Here is a 27,553-nt window from a genome sequence, read left to right as displayed (position 1 = left end):
TGGCATATCGTCGAAAGTTCGATACCATCAATACCTATTGTTACAAGTTACGACGTTTTGATATTATTGAAATTTCAATCAATGTGCTGAAATGTAGCGGTTCATTGCTGAACCACGACAAATTGGAGTTATTAATTTAGTTCTCCAAACAAAAAGCGAACATATTACAGGGTTATAAACTTTACTTTCGTTTCTTGTAACAAAAAAATATTTCGATAAACAACAATTGAAAATTTATTTTTATATTATAATTATTAATACAAAGATCGAACACTCAGAAAAAACACTCTGAAAAAATTCCTTCGATCCGGTCGGATTCGAACCGACGAAATACTTTCATACATTTCTCATAGATGGCACTACGGCTAAAAAGTCGTTGAAAACTTTGGTTTGTATTTGTACAAAGATCCGACTAGAAGCACATAGAAACATTCGTGAGGTCCGCTGGTTCGTTCCGTGACAATGGCATAGCGTCTGAATCCGGTCAGATCAAAGGAATTTTTTCTGAGTGTTCGATCTTTGTATTAATAATTATAACAAATTAGTGGAGTAATTTCACAAAAAATAATTGAATATCAATTCAATAAAAATTTAATTATTTTTATATTAGTTTTTAGAATTGTACTGTACCACGGGTAATATTTTTGGTGCGATTGTCCTCTTTTCGGTTGGTTTTTAGAGAATTGGCACGAAAGAATGACACAACCACATACAATAGAAAATAGCGGACTGAGCTCAGATAGGTCTTTAGAGACCTATAGTTGGCACGCGTGAGACGCTAGCTAACCACGTCTACTGTATTTATTGTTCTGTGTTTTCTACCATGATATTCAATTAGCTTTTGTGTACCGCTAATTTAATTTGTTAGTTATTAATAGAAAGAACGAAAACAGAGAAAAAGCACAGTTACCTCTCTTTCACCGTCAGTCATGGTTTTGCGTTCTATCTCTGTATTAATAAATTATTCTATTTATTATAAACACATAATGTAGTTCTTAATCTGATTGATTTCAATCCATGATTCCCAGGAGCGAGCGGTATAAAAGTTGTGTAACATCATACATAATGATAATGACTGAAAAGCTTTGACATTTAACGTACTCAATATTGTGGATTGTAATCACTTGGTTGGTGAACGTAATAACCGCAAGTGTATTTATCAAATTTAAATTAAAAACCATTGTCTTTACTACAGTACAACTATTTTCTTAATACCTCGCGGCAATCTTCGTGTTTCATAATCTCAGTACAGAGTACTAAAAAAAACCTGAAAAGTCATTCATCCCCTAGTTTACCACCCTTAGATGTGAAATATTTTCTTGAAATTTAAATGGAACCACTACTGAGGTATTCTCTTTCCAACAAAAAAAGGATCATCAAAATCGATTCACAAATGTGTTATCTTGCAACATACATACAAAAAAATGTATACATACAGTCGAATTGAGAACCTCCTCCTTTTTTGTAGTCGGTTAAAAATGCACCCAAATTTCCATGTATTATGTTAACCCATTAGAGACTGAGTTTTAAATGTTCACAGATTTTCTTGAAATTTTGAAATCAGGCAAAATTTGTTACTTTGTCTGTAAAAAATATGAAAAAAAAATTTTTTTTTGTCGATTTTTGAGTTTTGACCTGTTGCCTTATGGAAACACTAGGCCAAAGTGGGTAGAAAATATCTAATTCTAGTATAGGTTGGTCTACTACTTAGTCATTGTTTGTAGTAGATGGCAGCCTAGCTCCATTACACAAACATTACATCCATACATTATTATAACTCTTTGCGACAGTTGGGCAATAAATAAAAAACATGTAATGGCAGCAAAAAAATTGTATGTTTCAAGACATTTAGTACAAATTACTCTACTTATTGTTTTGCAACCCTCTCCCGCATCTTTTCTTCTCTATTTGTTTGACGAAATGCTTTTCACCATCATATCGCACCCCTGACAAAACATTCCTCCAAAAAGGATGTCCTCCAATCTTCGGGGTAGTGCCATATTCTTCAAATAAGTTTTAGCGATTTCTTTCCGAAAATCTAACTGTGATACATTTTTGCCAGACATTTTCATCAAGATTAAAAATTATTATGGGTACATCTATGAACCACGTGAACATCGACCACGACCATTTTTTACCACGAATCCCAATACTGTAATTGTTATACACCAGAGTATTCCGTATATCATCAACCCCGTACCAATACGATTTTTTACTAGGTAATTTATTGTACCCTAATACTACTAAAATGGCTAGAAAATACTTTAGCTCATGACATATGATTTCGGGGTCAGGTAGGAAATTGTTTTTTCCAAGCATGATTAGAGATTTTGCGTCTTTTATTCGAAGGGCCGGAGGTATCCACCGGCTCCGGAGATGTAACTCGAAGCACGACGGGTGCGCGAAGGTGTCGACCTGATAGGGTTTCCACGTAGGTAGAGTCCTCGTCTTCACTTGCAGAATGTTGGTCGGTAAATTCTGCCACATCCGATGATTCTATGTACACGTCTGAAATGTGGACATCTTCACCGTTTCAAGTTGATCGACTACTTCAGCCAAACTTAAACAATAACCAGAGTAAAATTGTCAAAAAATGTACTTCATACGGACTAGCGTTGCCAAATAGCAACGGTAATGGAACTGTAATAATGTATGTAATATTTAACAATTCTGTTTTTATTTCTTACGGTACTATATGTCAAAGGTAACAAAAATAATATGTTTATACATTATAACACTTTAACCTTTAAGACTTTAATATATTAATGATAAAAGAAAATCTTACTTACATTTTTTGGTGTGCCGTTTCTCCGACTTCTCCAACAAAGTTTTAAATACCGACAAAATAATAAAAAATTAAGTCCACATTATATTTTTTTAAATTCGTAAATGTGCTTGGATATGCATTAAAACAAAATAAATAATAAAAGTTGTTGTTTTATACAATTTTTATTTTTTTAATACTGTGTTGCCATATGGCATGACGTAACGGGTTAATAGATTTAGGATCATCTGTAATAAGTTCAATTTAGAACTACGTGATTCATTGCTGTTTTGTTTTAATTGCCGTAATTGAACTTCAGAGCTATAAAACATTTTTTTTTCTTTTTATAATAGCATTAATTTCTTAACAGTATATTTGTATTAATAATTGTAACAAACTAGTGGAACAATTTCACAAAAAAATAATTGAATATCAATTCAATAAAAATTTAAAATACAGTGAATAGCGACACCTCTCGCTAGGGCTGGTAACTGTAAAGATATCTTACTGGGTGATAAAACTTTAATAGATTCCTCATAGACGGCGCTACGACTAAAAAGTCCTTGAAAAACCAAATACAAAGATACGATACAAGCACATAGAAAAATTCTTGAGGTCCGCTGGTTCGTTCCGTGGCTTAGTTGGTATAGCGTCTGGCACGGTAAGCTAGAAGACGTCGGTTCGAATCCGGCCGGATCGAAGGATTTTTTCTGAGTGTTTTCTCTTCTTCTTTATATATATCTTTTTATTAATAATTATAACAAACTTGTGGAATAATTTCACAAAAAATAATTGAATATCAATTCAATACAAATTTAAAATAGTTGTGTTGATTTATTTTTTGTTCATTTACTAAATATTGGCGAGAATCGATGTCAACGTACAATTTCTATATACCATATCATAAATTCATAAAGGACCTGCTGTAGTATTGTGACAACACACTTTATCTTTAGGTATAGTATTTTTTATTATTCTTCACGTCTATTTGCACATACATATTTACATACACCCCACGCGCTTTTCCTACGCAATGCCAATCGAATAATTAGCTTAAAAAAACATGAAATATACCAAGGAATATCGCGTAAATTTAGACTGTGTCCATGATAAAATAAGGATCTGTTTTGTCAAAAGTCATGATTTCCTGATATTGTAAATGACGTAAAATTGCTTTGTCAAAAAAGCAGAACAATAAAAATAGTAACTTTCCTTGGAGTTCGCTTTCTGAGTGGTCTTTATTTTACCACACTACACTGGAACTTAATTTTTCTTTTAATTAGCCGACTTGAAAAAAGGAGTAGGTTTTCAATTCGACTGTATTTTTTTTTTGTATGTATGTAATGCGATTACTCCGGCATTTGTAAACCGATTTTTGTAAATTGAATCCGGTTTCGCGCACTTTCCGGTAACCGATTTTAATAAAACTTGACAAATAGATATAATTCCACAAACTTATGTAGTCGGTTTTTTTTTTGTAAATTTTCTACTATAACTATTGTAGGTAAAAAAAGAAATGCCTATGCATGAGACATACGCAGGCCGCATTTTATAATTGACAAAATTTTAACTCTTACATTTTAGAAATTGTCAAATACAAAACTATCAAAAATACAAAAATATAAAATTAGAAATGTTTAGAGAAAGCCATCTCTATAGTTGTATATTAATTTATAATAAAATACCAGCCTTCCTTAAGACAAAAGGAAAATGACAACATGTTCAAAACCTAATTAAAGTCTCTTCTGATAAACGGGTGCTACTACAGTGTGAGAGACTTCATGGACTCTCTTATAAGACGATGTGAAAGAACGCTTCAAATCTTTCATAACGTTATGTGTCTATTTTAAGAACCTCGTCTTTGTTCTGTTTTTGTTAGTTATTCGAGAGTACCTACTATTAATTTGCTACACCCCAACGGGGTATGTCTATACTTAGTAATTACCTATGTGGTGCCTGTACTAACATTGTTTGCAATAAATAAATAAAAAATTGTTATTTGTGAAGCCAAAAAACGTGCTGCGATATTCCCAATATTTTTTTTTTATATACAAGTCTTGCTTTTGTTCGATCACAGAAGCATTTTTATGAACTTAAATTTCTTTCAATTCTTTCATCGGGTGACGATATTCAGCATCATAAAGATAGAGTGCTCTCATTCGCTAAAGTAGCAGTGTGACCTATATAATACCGGTAACTTATCGAGTTCTTAGATTCCATTTCATCGCTACATACTGGAAATTAAACTATTTTTCACAGATTTTTTTTTTAATAGTTTAGAATCTTATATAGCGTAAATTGAAATATATTATGATCATTAATAAATACAAAGGCCAAACACAAAGTAAAATTTCTTCGACTCGGTAGGACTTGAACCTATAACCACGCTGTACGGTAGCGCTGCTCTTACCAAATGAGCTACAGGTCGAGTTGTAGGTTGACGAAATTATTCTATACGTCTTGTTACAAATCTTTGTACTGGTTTTATTCATCTTTCGGAGTCGTAAGCGCAAACTGAAATATCTTCTTCTTTGTCCTGACCTGATATCCCATTTCTTTTAGTCCGCGCGCGCCACTTCGGGCACCTTTGCGTAAGCCCAGGGTCTACATCCATCGTCTCCAAGTCTCTTTGGATGGTTCCAATCCAAGTGGTCTGGGGTATACCTAGTTGTCGTTCGGTGGTTTCAGTTTCTGGCGCCAAGATTTTATGGATATGGCTATCGCATTACGTGATTATATCAAAGAAATCGGTTTTCCCTAAGTTTTTCCTGCATATGTGCCACTTTAAATGTCCCTCGGATATAATTGTTACTGATTCTATCCATCAGGTTAATATGTTCTAGTAGTATATATTCAAGTTGAAATAATATGTTCTTCGGTAAATTAAATTAACTGGTTGACTAACACCATCCTAACCAACCGTGATCATGGGACCTATAAAAAGCCAGAAAATATCGGATTTTGAATCAGAAAAACCAGTTTCATAAATTCATTGCTCATAGCAAATTTAAAAATTACTATTAATTTTGAGAGTAAAACTAATATCAACGATTTTAACGAATGCGGAACGGGTTGTAAATACGGATCGTGGAAGCGACACCGAGCAGCGCCAGCAGCAAGAGCTTCAAGAATGAATAAACAGGGAGCAGAATGATTACGTGGAGTGGTTTGAAATTCAGTTTGTAGGTGGTGAGTCTCAACAAAGATTAGGGTGAGATTACGCTAGCTAATTGAACCAAATGTTAGTGAATGTTACATTTTAATATATACCTATCGTCGCAGTGTGAACATGCGTGTATGTAATGGTGTTGAATTCAGCGCACTAAGTGTTAATCGACCATTTTGGTTTTATTAATCCTCGACGCAAAAGGAAAGAAGTTATAAAGTTGGAAAGACTTTGTCTGTGTATATCTGTGTGTCTGTCTATGTCAGCCTTTCCCAAAGTGGGCGCTAACGCCCCTTGTGGGCGCCACAGGCCTGTGGGGTAAGAGACACAGAAAAAAAATGGGAGCGTTGTGTAGAGACTTAGGGAGAGATTTGTAGTTTCATCTAGGAAGACTCCTAGACACCGACTGAGCTCTCAACTCTCGACTACAACTTGTGAACATCAACTAATATTAATTAAGAGATTGCTCAAACTAACTCGGTTCGATATTTCTCTCCGTGTAGTTCATATGTCCTGTTTTATTGAATAAATAAAATAAAAATCATATCAATCGGTCGCTCCGTTTCGAAATGAAAGTAGACACAAACAAACACATAAAAAGGCAACAGACACAGTGTTGCATTTTAATAGTTATTAGTATTTCTAGATAGGTAATTTTCGTAGATAATACACCGCGGGCAATCATGTTTTAACGTAAATAGCCCGATTTGTGCATACCTGTATCAATCGGCTGGTTCATAGAATACTTGTTCTTACTTGTTGAGTACGATTGAGCGTCGAATGAGATAAACGAGTTTATGCATGTTTGTCTTATTCCTGTCGGTGCGTGCTACATATGCAATAAAAAAACAACGAAATATTTATTTTATTTTCATTTTCGGTTTCGCGCTTAATAGATAAGCAGTACTTAAGTTCAACACTTACTTACGAATTTCTCAAAAGAAAACAATGTCGGAAGTAAAAAAGAAGAGACGGCAATACTGTGCGGAATATATTAAATTCGGATTCATTGAAAATCCCACAATCCCATCGTCGCCTTTGTGCCTACTATGTTTAAAAACATTTTCGAATGAAACAATGAAGCCTTCAAGACTGCAAGATCATTTGAATGAAATGCATCCAGATAAGAAAGACAAGAATGTAGCATATTTTCAAGACGAATCGAAGAAGAGAAGAAGCATAATACTCAGCCAAATGTAGCAAAACTCTTTTCGGCGGCTGCTAAGCAAGATGACGACGGACTTCGAACTTCGTACAATATCTCTTTGTTAATATGAAATTGCAAACCACACAACATCGGAGAAGAGTTAATTTTGTTAGCAATAAAGGAAGTAATAACTACTTTGCTTCATAAACCGGTGTAAGATATTTTCTGAAAAATTCCTTTGAGTAATAAATCTGTGCAAAGACGAATTGATGAAATGGCTGAAAATATTGAATAATCATTGTGCAATCATCTGAGGACTAGTCAATTCTCAATTCAGCTCGATGAGTCCACTTTACCAACTAATGAAGCATTGTTGCTGTCTTACGTGAGGTTTATAAAAGATGAGAAAATACGTGAAGAACTATTGATTGCTACAAATTTAGAGACCGATACAAAAGGCGAAACCATAATCAATACATTGGAAAAGTTTTGTGATGAGAAAGAGATTCCCTTGAAAAATATTATATCAGTTGCTACGGATGGCGCTCCGGCTATGGCAGGGTGCACTAAAGGCTTCATAGCGTACTTAAAAAATAAAATTCCAGATGTCCTTGCTGTATATTGCGTTATTCATAGACAACATTCGGTTGCTAGAAATTTAAGTGAACGACTATTTCAATCACTGCAATGTGTCATCGAAGCAGTCAATAAAATCCGTAACAACTCTTTGAATAATAGATTATTTAAACCACTTTGTGTTACTAATGATGAAGATTTCAACCGTTTATTGTTTCATACTGAAGTTCTTTGGCTATCAAGAGACAATTGTCTGACTCGATTTTACAACCTGTTTGACTCTGTGATAGAGTTTGTGGAAACTATAGATATAGTATTGCACAACAAACTCATTACATCAAATAATGATATAGCTTACATGACAGACCTGTATAAATTGTTCAACGACATGAATCTTCAACTGCTTCATTTGATGAACTAAATTTAATTAAAACAAAAAATATCGTTGCTGCTTTCGCAGCCAAACCGCTTCTACACAAAAATAATATGGGCAGACGTGAGTTTCACAATTTTCCGAATTTATATCAGTGTCCTGCAGTAATGACGACTTATTTGCCTACTGCCAACATTTGGAAAACCTCCACATTCACTTCACCGAACGATACCAGGACTTTTTGAACTTGGAAATACCAGACTGGGTGTTGGATCCGTTTTCAAATGCCAACACAGCAATATCACCTCAGCTGGAAGAAGAACTTATAGAAATGACGACGAAAGAGGAAATAAAAATCAAGTTCAAAAATGGCTACCAAGAATTTTGGCTACAAAAACCGATCCCGCAATTATACCCTGGATTGTGGTCAATCGTTCAACAATTCTTGACAGTCTTCCCCTCGTCATATTTGTGTGAACGTGGTTTTAATGCTATGACACCGCTGCTTACTAAAAAAAAAGAAAACGTTTGCATGTTACCGAACGTCGTGACTTGCGGCTGTTCTTGAGTAAATTGGAACCTGATATCAACAAACTTATTAAACAGCATCAGGTTCATACTTCACAGTAGTTTTTATATTAGAATCGATTATGTTTGTTTTATTTTGAATAAAAGATACTCTGTCTGAATACTATAAAGTTGCGTTTCAATGATCATTCTCATTGGCAGGTGTAACCTGTAAAAGGTAACCTGAGACCTGAGCGCCGTTGTGTACTACCTACCGCGTTCAGGTCTCAAGTTAACACTTGCGGGTTATAGTAAAAGTCTCGTTTAGAATAAATGTTTAATCTCCGCTAATATAGCTCACAATAATTAATTTAATTTCAAGTTATAATGGTTTTTAAGTAGGGGCGCTAAAATATAATTTATTCTCAAAGTGGGCAGTATAAATAAGTTTGGAAACCCCTGCTATGTCATCGTAACTCTCAAACCGCTGGAATTGGCTAATTTACATTATGGTGCAAGATGGTTCTTACTTATGTTTGTTGGACATCGGTTCAGCTCTTTTGAAGATCATCAACCCTTTTCCCAAATAGTGTAAGGCCCCAACAATTATAGGATGAATATTTATTTTACTTTGACTTGTCCGATTGACTTGTAATTTGATATACTATGAAAATCCGATGACGTTACAATAACATCGAAACTTTGTGGTGCTACAACCAGGACAACCTTAATTACTTACAGTAGAACTATCGTATTTGGCTCATTAAATTGGTCTCGAGCTGTTAACTTATAGATGGTGATTTTATTGACTGCTTGAAGTGCACTGTTAAGTTTTTATACTCCAAACGATTGTATACACGAAAATGACGCACTATTGTTGTGGATACGTGTGTCGCTTATCACCAGAAATAAATATGTCACTTTTATTAGTTTAGTTGATAATTCAACAAATCAATAAAATGATGCATCCAAATTTAGTAAATTAAATAATCTAAACAATCTAACAGATTGTTATTACCATAGACGCGGAAATCTAATTGATTAATCAGTAATCATGCACGAAGACGCAAATAAAATGCTATTAAACCTACGATCAGGTACATTACTATTATCATGTATATGATCAACATGAATTACGATGACCAATCGGAATTGTTTGAAAGTATCGTTAAAGGATTAAATGACTAATTAAGCTGATCGTTTCAGAGTCTGTATTAAATTTAAATAATATTTTTGATTTTATAATATGAAATGGTACAGATGCAGGCTCAACGCTATTATGAATTTTGGACTAAGGTTACAGTTCAATTTCTGTTATATATAATTTTGGACTAAAGTTAAAGTTCAGTTCAGTTTGAAAGATGTCTCCGGTGTGTTTCATTTGAAGTTAAAATTAGATTATAAATAACGTTGGAACTATAAAAATGCAAAGGCATATTCTGAAATAAAACGGATTACAAGAGTATGAAATGGTATACGGTACTTAAACGACTTAGCTACATATACCACGTCCGAATACAATTTATCGTACATTTCAGCTTTCAGAAGTTCAAAAGTACATTATGGACGTTTCAATGCTGATGATTATCAAAATTACATCGTTCCAAGTAAACGAAGAGTTGCGCCTACGACATTTGCCGGTCGCGCAACAAAAATTTATTATGCATAATACAACATTTAACAAGCAGAAAATAAAAGTGGAAAATGTGGACGTATTTAAAGAAGATAATAATTACAATCTCAATACATGGATATGGAAACAATGAAAGAACGAATTCGAGAACTTTAGCTACAAGCCCAAAATATGTCCAAAGATCATCAATCTAACATGAGACAGGCACATGTTAAATATGTAACATAAAGGACCCGTTAATTCTTTGTAGCAATATCTGATTACTATGATTGATAATTTAGATCTTTTTTTGCTTTATTAATGATACCAAGCGATGGTACGAACAGGTCATGCTCCTGATGGTAAGCTACACGGCTGTCGATAGGATTTCCAGTGCCATTCAGAGCTTTTTTAGATCTGAGGGGCACTGCTACGGCTCTCGTCACCCTGTGCCTTACCCTTCAAAGCTGGAACGCAGTAATGCTCACATTACTGCTTGGCGGCACAGTAGATAAAGTGGCAGTCTAGACGAATTCTTTGAAAAAAAGCTCTACTACTGCTAAATTTTGTATCATGGCCATTCCTATTCATATGTGTACACCCTAAAAATATATCCTATTCATATTCTACACTATTTACTATTTTCGTGTTTTCTATTACACATTGTTGAGTTATTGGTATCATATTTATTGTCATTATTACTATTATCGAGTTTTTATCAAATCTACAAATGGGTCATCAAATTTGCTAGCTATATCTCTAGGTTTTTATACAATATTTTATGGGCTATTTTTGAAATATGCTTCTCTTTCATAATATAATATATTTGTTTACTAATTATTTGCCATGAAGTTTTTGTAATATTCCTTGCATTATTTGTATACTTGTCGGAGCCAGTTGTAATTTCAAGCGTGGTATAACGAAACTCAGTTTGTTGTTTACGTAATGTGCTTTGCAAGGGGATAACTGTTAGTTAATAATTACGTGTTTTTTTTCTAATTATATTAGAGAAATGATTTACTAACTAATCGTCTGACGTGTCCTACGACATAACGTTCGATGGCAGTCTTGCCACATGAAAATAAGGAGTGATGGTTAATGCTTTTATAAGCGAACGCGAATTGACAAGATGAACTTTTATATGTGAGGGACTTGGAAAATATGTTATAGCGGTCGCTCTCTGTAAATTTGTAGAGTTGCATTTAATCTGTTTTAACCTGATTCATCTTTTATAAGCACAAAAGACGAATAATCAAACTAATTACCGCGAAAAGTGGATAAATGATTTAAATATAATTAACTGAACTTGACGTCATTTATCAAATAATTCCTGACAAAATCAGTGACGAGGGACTTTCCCTCAACTAACGTCTCCCTTTACGATTATACACTCATACATATCGGCTACCGACATACCTATTTATTATTTTGTATTTTTGGAATGCACAAGTATATTACTTTAAATTTAATATTTATAAAAAAATTTAACATTTTTATAGTGCTACATAATTGTTTGTCTTTAGTTTTTGTACTCAACCAATATAACATTATTTCTTGTTTGCTATAATTGTTTATACCATTTGTTAATCATTTTGGTCTCATTCTAGTGTTCATTTTTAATTTTTAAATCGACTTGAGTCATAGAAAATGTGTACAATTTCGTGCAATGTATCTCATATGCAGTATTTGCATCTTGTGTGGAGTATAATAGATTGTCATGATTTATGACTTTAAGACAGTTTTTGTATGTTATAGTATGGTCGGTGCCCTCACTCACTATTTTTGTGTAGGTAAGTGCTATAAAAATAGTGGATACCTATGTGGGCACTGACTGTCCCTACCTATTGATCATGCTACAAAACGTCATGACAAAACCCACACTATGTTCGTCGTCGGCACATGATGTCATAAATACTATAGAAAATGATAACATTATACATGTATGGTCCCCCATTAACTTATATATCTGATGATGATGATGTTTTAGGTGATTAACATAGTGGGAGGTGGAATCACGCGCGCGGTAGCGGAGACGCAGATCTGCGTCAACGCGCGGTTTAATCAGGCAGCGGTCTATCGGCCCCGCGCCATTGAAAGTACTCGCTTCGTAGTTGATCGCCGTAGTGATTGTACATGTAGCTGAGATCCTTCTTTGACAAGAAACGATTAATAATACAGAACTCATAAAGGACGCTGCAGTTATACTGACTATTTGGTTTTTGTTTACTCAAATAAAAAGACACCGAAGATATTGGATACATCCCTTTTTATGAACCAGATCGATAAATGGATCATTTCAACTTCATAACAAAGATTTAAGAAAATATGAAGATAAATTTGGTCGATTTTCAATAGCAAATATAAATTTATCGAAGTCGAGATCCATTGCAGAAAACTGAACATGTCCTTGGTTCATGGAAATCGCACGAAGAAGCGTTGTCAGTGTGTTGGAAGGCGCGTGTTTTCCATACAAACTGAGTTACTTCAGTACAACGTTAAAAAACGCAGCTCCGCGCTCCGCCGCGGTGCAGTGTGTTAATCACCTTAAGATCCAAGTAACAAATTTTTAAATGTAATAAAAAATACCATGATCTCTAGACTCTTTTGGTGTGTGTAGATCAGTTTAAATGATCGTCTCCGGTGTGTTTCCTTACAGCTCCACTAATTTTCTAAAATATCTGTCAAAAGTAATGACAGTACAAAGCTCCAATGAATTTAGACGGCAATCCTGCGCCGGTTAGGAAGAATATCAATACTACCAGGTTGCATTCCAGTTGGAATGAAAGGTGCGATTGTGTAAATTTCTTAGTTTCATAAGGATGACTTTATTGTTCAAAGCATCTCAATTACTCCGCAACAAAATTTTAAGATGATAAGACACACTACTGGCGCCGAAGATAGAAAGTATTGATACTTATTTCATTTCACATTATGTATTCTTATATCGGTAAATCTCTTAGATATTTATGTATATCTGTGATCTATTTAGCTTATCTTCCTGTATAAAAAAGAATCGCGATGGGTGGCTTTAACCAGTTGTTTTGACACAGTGGTATAGTTTTGGGACTCCAGGTAAGTCTTTTGGTACGCCTTCATACCTACATAGAGCCGTATAGTACAATAAATTACATGTTAGAAATTAAAATATGTATGCAAAGGTGTCTTTTGAAATTCTTAAATGATTTTACTTCAAACCCCAGAGGAAAGATATGAAGGGTTTATATTCAATATTATAGTAGCAGTAGTAGCAGTAGAATTCCTTGTGAAAGAGTTCGTCCAGGGAAGTTTCTGCCGCTAAGCGGTAAAGTGTTCCTTATTGCGTACCGGTTTGGAACGGTTAAGGGTGCTGGTGAAATTACAGGCACATGGGACTTGTCAACTTATGTCTCAGGGTGACGGGCGCAGTGGCAATGCGCTTAAGATCTTTGCGATTTAAAGCTCTAAGTGACACGGCAACTGTTGTGGATAGGCATGTCACTTATCACCAGGCGCACGACTTATTCGTACCGTTATTATAAGAAATAAATTTATTAGACACAGATTTATTATAAATACATCACAGTTTTATGACGTTTTTTATATTCAGAAGTTTTTATTCTACGATTTTTACAAAAGAAAACCTTGGAATTATTTGAGGCCTCAAATTGTCAGGATGCTTCGACTCATCCTCCTCCTAATGGCGGTGGCCTTGGCCGTGGCGTATCGCAACCCTCACTACGCGGCAGGCCGTTCCACCATGGTCCATCTCTTTGAATGGAAGTGGGTCGACATCGCAGCTGAGTGCGAACGCTTCTTGGGTTTTAATGGATTTGGTGGTGTTCTGGTAATTAATAAGTAATATGATATATAATGATTTAGGAAGGTCTTCAAAAAACCTACGTGAAGGTGTCTGATTAAACGAGTGTATATGAAAAGACTGATGAAAGTGAAAGATGTGTATCAGGAACGTGGCAAATGGAAGTCCTTTTCTGCCTGTCTCATTCGAGGACAAGGACGATGATATGTATGTATCGAGTTGTTAAAACTTACGTGGCCACCCGAGCCTTATCTCTAAAAAGATAATTAAGTTACTTCTTCGTTTTAGTGAGATAGGCTACATGAATCTTTATCAAAAACTTAAGAACTCCATAATTATTAAATAAATAAATAATAGACAAAATAAAGTAAGTAACTAAAACACTTGTGTAATGAAAATCGAAAACAAAGACGGTAGGTACCAAAAACACCCAGATCCGAGTCAATATAGAAAAGTTAGTTTTCTACATTGACCCGGCTAGAGATCGAACCCGGGACCTCAGAGATGGAGACACCATGAAAACCGATGTGCAAACCAGTCGATCACGAAGGTCGTCAAGATCGTCGAGGACGTCGTCAATAATTAAAACGAATGTTCAATCTACCTAACAGATATCTCCACCTAATGAAAACTTAGTGATTCGTTCTCGCAATCGACCCTGGTTCGAGCGCTACGAGGCGATTTCATACCGACTGATTACCCGCTCAGGTAATGAGGACCAATTTACCAGCATGGTCCGACGCTGCAACAACGTCGGTGTCAGGTATGATTATTCTTTGTATTTACCTATAGGTTCTAGTAGAGTAATCAACGTGTAAATATCATCATTTAAGATACTATATAGTCTATAAGAATAATTGCATCGTTTCTAAAGTGGAAATTTGCTATCATTAATGTTTTTTTTTTTAAGAAAGAAGATATCTATGATATTAACCTCAGAATTAAGTCCAAACTCATGATTTCGTTTAAATAAGGTAAACGACAAAGTCATAATAATAAAGAAAGACTATGTGTTAGGTACAGATGTATGGAAAGACGACATGAGTGTTGGTTCCACACAAATATGATTTAAAGTGTATTCCATAGCATTTAAATATTTGAAAAGAGCAATCCCTAGCGTTTCTTGCTCGTGTTTATGCGTTTCTTGCTCATGCTTATATAGCATTTTCACGTGTAATATTTTACCTATGGAATATATTATTTGACTTTGACTTATCTCACTTTCAAGCAAGTAAAAAATTCGTGCTAAAATATGAATAAAAACAGATTAAAAGATGCATGAATACAGAACTATGTTGCAGGATCTACGTTGACACAGTGATCAATCACATGACTCAAACGTGGGGTCCGACAGAGACTTTTGGTACTGGTGGTGGCACTGTTCATGAAAACACCTGGCTCTACCCCAGTGTCCCGTACCGACGTGAACATTTCAACTTTCCTTGTGTTATTCAACCCAGCGACTATGACTGTTGTCCAGAGAGAGTAAGTCAAAGTATCCTATATCTCCCAAAGCTAGCCTCTCTTTCCTTATCAATACTTTTCGTCCCACAGCTGGGCACGAGTTCCAAGATTGGGTACCACTAATAGAGATGTAGGAAATAATGTGAAATTGTGCGTATTTCCCAATTTTGTGAGAAGGCCGTCATAAACGATTGTTAATAATAATTTTAATTAATACATTCTTTAATGTAAATTTTGGTAAGTAAAGACAGCTACAGACTTCGGATGACACTAAGAGGCCAAAAACTATCACTAATTATATTTTGTTCATGGAATCAGAAAAATACCTCTCAGTTTAAAAGTTTAATTGAATAAACCACGTTCATTTTATTGATGGTAATGAGGTAAGATATAAAATGCTACAAATCGTTATTCGATTGAATTTTTCCCCAGGTGCGCACCTGCCAGTTAAACAATAAGAGAGATTTGAATCAAAGTAGTGCACATGTACGTTTTGAAATCGTTGGGTATATGAACCGCCTGATCAACCTTGGCGTTGCTGGCTTCAGGTTAGTACTCTTGTGTAGTTATTTGATTATAATTGTGTTTCTGATATAATATTGCAACTAAATCTTGTGTTCTTTTATAGAATTTATTCCGCCAAACACATGTGGCCCCATGACCTACGGTACATCTACGACAATCTCCATGATCTCAACACTGAATATGGCTTCCCCGCTGGCGCTCGTCCTTATATTTACCAGGAAGTAATTGACAATGGAAATGAAGCTGTATCTCGGAATGAATACACTCCTCTTGCTCCTGTCGCTGAGTTCACGTTTGGTATGGAGCTCAGCAGAGCCTTCCTAGGTAGAACCCAATTGAGGTGGTTACGCAACTGGGGGCCGCAATGGAATCTTCTTCCTTCCGATATTGCTCATGTTTTCATAGACAATCATGAAAACCAGAGAGGCTACGGTACTGGTGGTGACATCCTTACCTACAAACAGGCTAGGCAGTATAGGGCAGCTACGGCATTTATGTTGGCTCATCCTTACGGTCAAGTCCAGGTAATGAGTAGCTACGCGTTCAACGACACTGAAGCTGGACCCCCGCAGAACAGCAATAACTACATCATTTCCCCTTCAATTAACCCTGTGAGTAATCGATAGTTTTTACTTGGGATAGCTTCAAGATATCAAAATTTTATTTAGCATTTATTCTAGACGTCAGATAATTCAGTTATACAAAAATATCCTCTCGAAATATGTTTTAACCGACTTCAAAAAAGGAGGAGGTTCTCAATTCGACTGTATGTTTTTTGTACGTATGTTACGCGACAACTCCGGCCATTTGTGAACCGATTTTGATGATAATTTTTTTGCTGGATAGAAGGTATCTCAGAAGTACCTTATTATGACATGATTAAATTTAAATGTCTAAATATTCCAGTTAACAAATACAGAAGAATTTTTTTTTTTTTGTTTGAAGATTAACATAAGATGTTTTTCTTCATCTAGGATAACAGTTGTGGTAACGGCTGGGTGTGCGAACACCGCTGGCCGCAGATCTTCCCAATGGTTGCCTTCAGGAACGTCGCCGCTAATCAAGGCGTTGATAACTGGTGGGACAACGGCAGCAATCAAATCGCTTTCAGCCGAGGTCATTTTGCTTTCATCGCTTTCAATAACGATGGATGGAATCTTAACCAGACTCTCCAAGTAGGTAGTCTGTAATATCAGATTTGTAAGAACCATTCTGTTGCTATGATGGTAAGAATGGTATACCGTCCTTCTTATAGGTTGTTACTTCCGCACGCTATGGTGAGTTGCTCTGTTGGTATTGTTATTTTATATAATGTACAATTACAATGTATAATTACTTAACTTGTACTTGATTATTTTTATAGTATCGTCGTTTACTAACAAAATGTTGTCTTTCAGACTGGTCTCTTCCCTGGTAGATACTGTGATGTAATCTCGGGGTCGAGAAGTGGAAATTCATGCACAGGCAAGACCATCATCGTGGGCAACGATGGCCGAGCTCACATCTCAATAGCTGATGATGAGTTAGACATGATGCTTGCTATACATAGAGGACCACAAGTAAGTATCTAAGCACATTGTTTGAACATGTTTATACGAGATAATACTGCATTGCTAGCTAGAGATGTCAAAAGTAACTTGATGATTGAATGAAGTGGTTCGTACGTTCGACAGAAAATTGGACAGAAAATTTAAATATTTTTAACCGACTTCAAAAAAAAATGAGGAGGTCGAATTGAGAAATTCGACTGTATGTTTTTTTGTATGTATGTTACGCGATAACTCCAGTATTAGTGCACCGATTTTCATGATTCTTTTTTTGTTGGAAAGAGGGTACCGCCATAGTGGTCCCATTTAATTTTAAAGAAAATCATCCACCGCTAAGAGTGGCTGTTCACGTATGAAGATTCATTTTTATAAATAGCGCCTAAATCTTATTACAAGAAGCAATTATTTTAATGGTTGATTTTGCTATTATCTAATTCAAGACGTTTTTCTCTCACCATATACTTTGAGTAGTGAGAACCGATTTTTATTATCGCCTATGTCAAGTTTCGTATAGTGGCGAATTGAGGGATGAATTCGGGTTTGCGCACTTTCAAAAAAACTTGGCAAATTGATGTAATTCCACGTACTTTTGAGGTCGGTTTTTTTAGTACTCTGTACTGAGATTATTTTTAATTTGCTTTTTTTTATTTCAGTCTATACATTAAATGAAGATGCTTTAGATACCTGAAGTAAAGATTAATCTTTCATGATTGAGATGGCAAAATAAACACTGCAAAACCAAAATAACTATAATAAACGTCTGTAGCAAAATAATTATATATCGTTTTATTTTGAGTTACGGGAAAAAAAAATTTCATTTTAAAGTTTGGTAAACTACTAGACTCACTATGTACTTCCACGAAACTTACCTCAACTTTGAGCTTGGTGTAAGTTATATGAATCTACGTATTACCTAACCGTTTAGATTTTAACTTCGAATTAACATGTGTTTCACCATTAACGTCGTGTTGATAATATATAATCACCATTATTACATACATACTTACAGTAAACGCTCAATCTACGGATTTCAATTTTCAACATTCCTTTCTGGCTTCTCTCTCTTTGGTTTATACCATTTGCTTTCTTTTCGTACACTCTTTGCTCTGTGTACTCTCAACCAGCAGTTTGATTTTGATTGCCTCTTCCGATCGGAAACTGCGTCTCTTCCGAGTCGAGGCGCGTAATTGCAATTCACAACCGGCCGATCGGAAACTTTTAACATTTCAAAATGTATGTGGTTTGTGGGAAAAATAGTTGATTTAACTCACAAATTAGAAAGATATAGTAGGAATCAGGTTCATCTTCTCGCTAGCAAACCCATCTGATTTCGAGACTCGGATGGGCTACCCGATCGGATCGATTCCGATTTGAATTATAATCAGCCTGCTGGTCTCTTTAGGAGACCTCAGTTATTTTGGTATAGACATGTACGTCGATCTATATTATTTGTACTAAAGTAACGAAATGAACTCCAGGGCACACACAACCTAGAACCTAATGTTAAGTAGGCATAAGATTCTTTTTATAGTAATTGAATTACTAATTCCCTTCTGCTTGAACCATGAATAAATACAGATACTATCTAAGACCGTTCCTGCTTCACTATACATCACTAAGTAGATGTCATCACAACTACCTTACTGCACGAAGAACCTAATATAAGATAAAGTTAAAATTCATACAGAAAACCGCTCAATTTGCTGACGACTGATCTTGAATAATATTATAAATGCGAAAGTACCTGTCTGTTACGTTTTCACGCCTAAACCGCTGAACCAAATTTGATCAATTTTAGTGTAGAAACAGATGAAACTTGGGAGAATGACATAGACTACTTTTTGTCACAAAAATAAATCTTGAACGGAGTGAAATAGGTGATGAAAGTTTGTGTGGAGATTACTCCTCAACAACGATATCTATTACTAGCGTACTACTCGTAGATGCGGCGTTCCATACACACACAGTGTTTTACTGATGTGCGGTTCCCGCACAACACTTCATTAAGTTGGTTGCCAAACATTCAAGATTGTGCACGCAGGTGCAGTCCACTTTGAAATTGAAGTATAGTACAATAAGCTACTCGAAGTACTTATTTTACGCAGATAAAGTCGCGGGTACCAGCCAGTAATCTAATAATATAATAACAATGAAATGCAGCATACACATTCTTACGTACCTGTTTTCGTATCTACTGCCTGGAATCATTAATGCATACGGTACGAGTGCCGTGGAGTACATACTGCCTGACATTCTTTACAAAATATTTGTGCAGCTACCTATACTTATACGAATGCTAAGAAAAGCAAACAAGTATATATATTAAGTGTTTTATTGTATGCCAAGATGTTTTACCAGCATCATATTCAATTATATTTTGTGAAATTACTCCACTAGTTTGGAACGGAGGAACGGACCAGTGGACGTCACGAATTTTTGTATATGCCGTAGCGCCATCTATGAGAAATCTATGAAAGTATTTCGTCACCCAGTTAGGCAAGCACCGTCACAGCTACGCGACCTGGCTAGAGATGTCGCTGTTCGCTGCAATTAAGTGTTTTATTAAATGTCAAGATGTTTCACCACCATGATATTCAATTATTTTTTGTGAAATTTCTCCACTAGCTTGTTGTAATTATTAATACAAAGATCGAACAATTAGAAAAAAATAAAAAAAGTATAAATATAAATAAGCCTTTTCTTCACTGTCACTTTCAGAGAAGTTTCTCTTCTTTCTTCTCTGTCATCACCGTCGTCGGCGTCATCGTATCTACAACAACTTATATTCAATAGAAAAGAGTGATACTGTAGATTTACACAAAATCAATTCCGACTTTATAATATTAATGTGTTGAAACTACCTTTTAATTTTCCAACTCTATGACAGAGCTACGAATTGTTTACTGAAAATAGCAATTTCGAAAATACAAAAGCATTGTTAATAAGATATAACACACAGAGAGAACACCATATTTTGTTTGCTCTCAAATAAAATATATATTCTCATCGGAAACAAAGTTATTGTCATGCTGATTATTTAATATAAAGCATTAAGGCAAGTAGAGTATCATGTTTGATAGTCATATTTTTTATTTGTAAAGTATCCAGGTAAGTAGTAAACATTAACAGCCCCCGTTCCTTTCTACATAAGTTTTGATTATAGTGATCCACCCTACTGACCCTTAGGGTATACGAGAAGGGCACTATAGCCTGTGCAAGCACAGGGACCTTCTCCCTCTGATCTTGACTGCAGATCAACCCGTTTGCACAGACTTCATCCGGTTCTCAAAAGGCTGTAGGCACGCTCACTTCCCGTTGCATATGAACGCAACTAACGGCTGCCACACCTAAACAATCGACTCTAAAGTTAACTACCAAATATACACTTTGGTGGCGGAGCTGTAGGCTCACCTCTCGATGCCAAAGCGTCACTCCAATTCTCTGAAATCTACGCGGCTGGAGGGACCGGAAGATGTCTAGCTCATCCTCTACTAGGTCTCCGGACTAGTGCCGGTCTCCTGCGACAATGTCTGGACATAACTTGCGACTTAAAGGACAACACACGTGTCCCGCGCGTCTTCTCGCCTTAGGCCCTCTACAAAGACGCGCTAGCTGCGCGGGATGAAAGCCACCGACATTAACCTCGCTATAAAGCTGCAAGTCGTCGGCATACAGGTGGTAAGAACATTTGACGCTAGACGTAATCAAATTTATGAAAATAGAAAACAAGAGAGGAGAGAAACTTCCACCCTGAGGTGCCCCAGAAGTGTGTAAACACCAATCTGAGAACGAGCGATCAATACGAATCGCTTGTTGGCGATCGCGGAGATAAGACGCGAACCAATCAGCTGCCGTTGATGAGATGTTTAGGTGGTCTAAGGTGGCAAGGAGAAGGTCATGATCCACGACGTTGAATGCATTGGAGAAATCTATTAGGACCAGCACTGTAAGTAGAGTACAGTCCATGCCCCTCCTTACATCCTCAACAGTCTTTAGCAAGGCAGTAGAAGTACTATGACCTGGTCGAAAACCTGATTGAAATGGAGAAAGGATATTGTTTGAGTAAACATAAACAAACAATTGTTTGTGAACGACAGCCTCTAAGACTTTAGAAAGAAAAGGAAGAATTGAGATGGGACGGTAATGCTTGAGCAGACTGGGGTTAGTAAATTTTGGAAGAGGTTACATGAGCATATCGCCCAAGAGAAGGAAAAGCCCCAGCCATCATCGAGATATTAACCACGTGCGTGATAATTGGGAGTATACATTCTAAAATACACATTACTTATAACACATACATAACATACATAACTCTACTTACGTCATCGTGCCTAACAGCATTAGATTTGTTTGACAAAACCAGTTTCCTGATCTCATTTTCCAGTTCCAGTTTCCTGTTTTTATTTTCACCTCAGTAACTGATTACTGAGGTGAAAATAAAAACAGAATTTAAAATTTTGGGCAGTGCTCTAATAAATGAATTACTTTGTTGTTTGGTGTTTTTTTTTTTTTTTTTTAAATTTATTGGTTCACCAACAACTGCTTACACTAAAACTACAGCTAGAGAAATAATTAACATTGTTTAAAGGCTGAGTGCAACACTTAATTACTGGTAAACACCTCATGCCATAACTGAAAACTCGTAATAAAGTACCTATATTAAGATTAAAGAATAATAAATAAATAATGTCTAACCATTTAACAGTAAAAAAGAAACAAACGAAAACAGAAACAAAAAACACATAACCACTTATACTACCTACTTATTTAACAATTTGTTGTGAACAAACACACGAAACTTGCTTAGTGAGATTTGGTGTATATCACAATGATGACTGATTTCATTGAGTAGATTGGACAGTCTGGGTACAGGTGAGTTTGTACCTAAGACGGTGCGCCGCAACGGAGGACGAAGAGGTGTAATGGGGTGACGGGGTAATCTCGGTGGGATACGGTAATTGAAAAGAGAAAGCAATTGAGGGCAATTTATGTGGTTACGCAGAATTTTAAAGAGAAATAGAAAATCAAGGAATTTTCTCCGGTCGTCCAGGGACATCAATTTGAAATAACGTAATCTGACAGCATATGAAAAGCTTTTTTTGGCTTTGCCGATCGAGAAAGCAAGGTACCACATGAAACGCCTCTGTATTCGCTCCAATCGCAACGAATGAACGGCGAAATGAGGCCGCCACACCACACTACAGTACTTTAATGTGCTACGAACTAGACTTTGGTACAAGTGTTTGTGCATAAAGTTGCAGATTTGGCAAAGTTAGTATTCAGCTCGTTTAAGGAGAAGGAAGAAGTTATACTGTACGAACTTTGCGGTTTACCTACACCAATGGATTTTAGGAATTTCCAGGTGTTAACGGGAGATGAATGTTCATAAATATGTTTACGTTTGGCTGCTCTTACCATCTGATTACACCTATATCTTGCAGCTTTAAAACGGAGCCAATTTCCCTCACATCAGTCGCGCTTGTATTTTCTAAACGCACGATCTTGTCTTGTCATTGCAATATGGACTGCTCCAGTTATCCACAGCGCAGGAGGGTGCCCTAGTTTGACAGATCGAATTGGCGCGTGATTGTCAAAAAGTTTTAGAATTGCGGAGTTTAGTGAAAACACCGCCTCATCGACTGTCGATGCTGACAACGTAGGGCCCCAATGAAAAACCCGCGCGTCCTCTTTTAGCACTTCCATGTCTAGTCTCGCGAAGCTACGTAGTTGAATTGTGATAGGCTGAGACCTAAGTGGTTTAATTTTGTAGCTCAAGTAAATGAGGTCCTGTCGTGAAAAAACAAAAGAAAAGGCTGGACAAAAATTGTCCAGCCTTGCCCACGTGATCAATAGAGGAGGTGAGTAGAAGATCTAGCCAGGTATCCGACGCGTCTACGTTGTGATGAGTATGCTCAAGAGGTAGGATGGCTCAAGCTACACACTCAATCACTGCTTTCAAAGAGCGAGCTCTCATGTTGTCTTTCATGAGGTCGGTATTAAAATCGCTCATGATTATTTGATGAGTGCATTCTGCGCTGAGAGATGAGAGTAAAGATTAGAACGAAGAGAAGTAATCTATAGAAGGGGGACAATAGACAACCCCAAGAGCCACTTTAATACCCTTTACCATGATCTCGATGAGCAAGTGTTCCAAAGAACTGGAGTATAGATAGGGAGAAGAAGAAAGAATTTTGAAAGGAATGTCATTACGGATGTAAATGGCAACGCCTCCGCCACTCTTACCCGTGCGGTCATTGCGGAGTAATATGAAATTTATGTACACAACACTCAATTTTAGTAGGAAACACTGTTTTAAAGTATCGATTTATATAAAAGACTATTGTTTACTTTGCGCAGGCAGGTACCCTCATATATCATTTGATTCGATTTAGTTTTGATTTTCTTTTTTGATTTAATAATTTTTAACCGTATTGTCAGTTTGTAACTTTTAGCTTAATTGAGATTGAAACTCGTTTCGATCCTACAGTTTTGTAGGACTATGTATAGCTAAGAAAATTGTACCCCTTTTTTAAATTGTATAATAATAAAAAAATAACGAACATAAGTGCGAGCGCAGACGATTGTTAACTTTTGTTACTCTCGTTGATCCAAGCCGAAGTTTATCAATGGTAAAATTATTAATTGTAGACGTTGGAAGTAGAAAAGAGTGATTATAATTGTAGAACTCGTTAAGTAAACCCTTTCTAACTTTTTTAAAAATTATATTAAAAAATTATTTAAATCAAATAAGTTGATTATAATGTTTACTTATTTCAACGTCATGTTTTTACTACTATTATTTTCAATAGCGTGTATGTATGTTCGATCTTTGTATCAATAATCTCAGTACAAATGACTATAAAACTGACCTCAAAAGTTATTCATCCCCTAGTTTGCCACCCTTAGAGGTGGACTATTTTCTTCAAATTTATTGGAAATACTACTGTAACTGAGATACCGTCTTTCAAAGAAAAAAGAATTATCAAAATCGGTTCACAAATACCGGAGTTATCGCGTAAGATAGATACAAAAAAAACATACAGTCGAATTGAGAACCTCCTCCTTTTTTGAAGTCGGTTAATAATAAAAACAGACTATTTGGAGGTAAACAAATATCATGATATGCATTGACTTACAAATAAATGGACGACGGGTCTAATACAAAAACCACGAAAAAAATGTCCCAAGTCAACCTATTCGAAATTTAAATTGTTATGTCATCGCAGTATCGCGCTGTCCGTAGAACAAATGAAGACTAAAGCGGAGTGTCGCGCTCTGTATACGATTTTAGCGCCTTACAAGTGCGGACACTTTTTAGCGCGGACCCGACGTCCATATAATTGTAAGTCAATGATGATATGCAATAAAAATAAAATATTGCAATTAATCTAGTGACATCTCTTATCAGTCTGTGGTAACTAACTGTAAATGAAGAAATAAACTTCTCACAGGTGGCGCTACGGCAAGAAAGGTCTGCACCAAGCACATAGGAAAATTAAGTGAGGACATGAGTACTTGCAAATCCTAATGAAAGCAAGCAGTGGGTCCAACAGTCCTAAAAGATTCGTAAGATGAGACGAATCTGTCTTATACGTAGGGCACTCAATAAGTTTTGAGATGCTCGAAATTTAAAAATGGAACGCACCCGTATTATATGTTTTTGAAAAGCAAATTTATTTAAAAATAGATCACCAAAAGCAATTTAGCTAAATTTAAAAAAAAATGACATTGTTAGTCATTTTACTACAACGCTTCCCGCGTTTTTTCTTTGCAATAATGGATCTTAACCGTGAACATTTGCGTGCTATGATCTTCTATGATTTTAAATGTGGTTTAACTGAACAATTGAGTTTGGAACGTTTGCAGTCAGCATCAGAGGAATCTGCTCCTTCTCGTGCAACAGTTTTTAGGTGGTTTAAGGAATTTAAAAGAGACAAAACTAACCTTGAAGATAACCTAAGGGCGGACGCCAGGAAACAGCAGTCACTGCAGAAAATGTGTGGACATCTGAAATGTTGGTGCGAGAAGACCCACGAATCACGTACACGAACATTAAGAAGATCCTAGGCATTAGTTCGGGAAGCGTCTATACTATCCTGCATCAACATCTTGGAGTGAGGAAGCTTTGTTGTCGATGGATCCCACGATTGCTCTCCGGTACTGAAAAACAGGCTGGAGTGGATTGGTGCGGAGAAATACTTATACGTTTCGAAAAAAGGGACATCGAGACGTGTTTCAGAAATCGTTACTGGTGATGAAACATGGATCTATCAATATGATCCAGAAAGCAAGAAGCAGTCGTCGGTGTGGGTTTTCGCAGAGGGACAATTGCCGACAAAGTTGCAAAGACCTCGAAACGTCGGCAAAAAAATGGTAGCTATCTTTTTTTCTCGGAGCGGACATTTGTCGACGTCAATGTTAGAAAATAGTAGGTCTGTTAATTCAGAATGGTACACAACAGTAGCATTGCCAACAGTTTTCCAAGCTGTGCGGGAGAGGAGACCAAAGACCGGGCTTCGGGGAATCATGCTACATCACGATAACGCCTCTTCACATACGTCCCTCAGAACAAAGGCGTTTATGGAGGAATCTGGTATAGAAACCTTAAATCACCCGCCGTACAGCCCTGACTTGGCTCCCTGCGATTTCTTTTTGTTCCCAACAGTGAAGGATAAAATCAAAGGAAAATTTTATTTTGAGTGTCGAAGAAGCAGTGGCTGCCTACAAAATGGCGACTTCAATGCTGAAGGATCAAGACTGGCAAAAGTGTTTTCGGAGTTGATTTAGACGAATGACTCTTTGTGTAGATAATGATGGAGAGTATTTTGAAAAAATGTAAAATAAATTATATTAATATGTTTGATATTTTTTCTTTATCTCAAAACTTATTGAGTGACCTACGTACTTCAGTTGGTAAGAGCGGTAGCCACGATGAAGCATCAGGCGGTGGTTCAAATTCAATAAAATCGAAGGAATTTTTCTTTGCATTTGTTCGATATTCGTATCAATACCAATAATGTAATTAATTGTGTTTACATTTATCGCTGAATATATTTTTTTCTAAAAAGGTGGGAATCTAGTTACCTTAATCCACATACAGTCTCAGTCCATTACTTTACTCCATCAGGAACGGATTTTATGTAGATCACGACACTCCACTGAAGCTTCAAAACGAATACTCCACTCTATAGTGTGTGGTAGATACATCCATACGCACATACATACATAGGTATTAACACGCCCGTATCCGTTTGAGCTAGGCTCAGAATACAAATCAATCGGGTCAATGTAATTATAAAGTGTGTAAACGCACATATCTCGAATACCAAACAACGTACATTATGTACCTAGTTTTGCTGTTTTTCCCACACCACCGAATGGAACAGCCCCTATTGTTAGAGATATTATCTTTAACACAATAAATACAGAATATGTTTGGAATATACGGAGACGTACACACAGGTTAGTAGTTAGCGCTGTACTGTTTCAGCTTTTCTAATTTGTGACTTCAGCGCAAACGAGAATTGATATTTAAAAGTGACATAAGGCCCATTTTGCCTGATGAGTTGCCAGAGACGGGTGGCCCTTATTTCGTCTCTATTTCTGGTTATATACCCGATGTGTTAGCATTACTTTGTTCCGGTTTTGAAGGGTAAGGGTGCTGGTAAAATTACAGGCACACGGGACTTATCAACTTATGTCTCAGGGTGATGGGCGCAGTGGCAGTGCGCCTCAGATATTTGCGATTTAAAGGTCTGAATAGCACTGCAACTGTTATGGACAGGTGTGTAGCTTACCATCAGGTGCACTACTTGTTCGTCCCGTCACTTAATATTATAAAAAATAGTAGTAATAATAAATTACACAATAAAAGCAATGACACATCACGTGGTTGCTATTATCGAAACTGTTGGCGCCCTGAGACGTGAACAGTGTTTAACATCCCTTAGTTTTCACATTTCTATATAACGTCGGTTTGTATGAAAAAACAAATATACGCGATTCAAATCCGGAAAAATAGTTTCATTTCCTATTAAAAAAAAATTATATAGGATCATTAATTATTTTGCACAAAT

General features: G+C 36.1%; 1 protein-coding gene across 1 annotated transcript; it reads left to right on the top strand.

The window, feature by feature from the left end:
- Window positions 1-13,797: 13,797 nt before the first annotated feature.
- On the top strand, window positions 13,798-18,244 carry LOC113235691 (alpha-amylase 1-like). The gene is made up of 8 exons (XM_026471548.1): window positions 13,798-13,968; window positions 14,553-14,704; window positions 15,243-15,426; window positions 15,838-15,953; window positions 16,034-16,541; window positions 16,905-17,105; window positions 17,328-17,489; window positions 18,131-18,244. The coding sequence occupies exons 1-8, from the start codon at window positions 13,798-13,800 to the stop codon at window positions 18,140-18,142; spliced, it is 1,506 nt and encodes a 501-aa protein (XP_026327333.1). The 3' UTR covers window positions 18,143-18,244.
- The last annotated feature ends 9,309 nt before the right edge of the window (window positions 18,245-27,553 follow it).

This window comes from Hyposmocoma kahamanoa, unplaced genomic scaffold (assembly GCF_003589595.1).
Source record: "Hyposmocoma kahamanoa isolate Upper Pololo Valley unplaced genomic scaffold, ASM358959v1 88, whole genome shotgun sequence".
NCBI lineage: Eukaryota > Metazoa > Arthropoda > Insecta > Lepidoptera > Cosmopterigidae > Hyposmocoma > Hyposmocoma kahamanoa.
The sequence above is the reverse complement of the archived record's forward strand: the minus strand, read 5'-3'. Positions and strand labels throughout refer to the sequence as shown.

What these genes read in the sequence shown, in the direction of transcription:
- LOC113235691 (XM_026471548.1), top strand. Translation starts at nt 13,798, where the DNA reads ATGCTTCGACTCATCCTCCTCCTAATGGCGGTGGCCTTGGCCGTGGCG. An exon ending in ATGACTGTTGTCCAGAGAGA is followed by an intron (nt 15,427 to 15,837) that starts GTAAGTCAAAGT and finishes ATTTTTCCCCAG; the next exon opens with GTGCGCACCTGCCAGTTAAA. An exon ending in ATCTTAACCAGACTCTCCAA is followed by an intron (nt 17,106 to 17,327) that starts GTAGGTAGTCTG and finishes GTTGTCTTTCAG; the next exon opens with ACTGGTCTCTTCCCTGGTAG.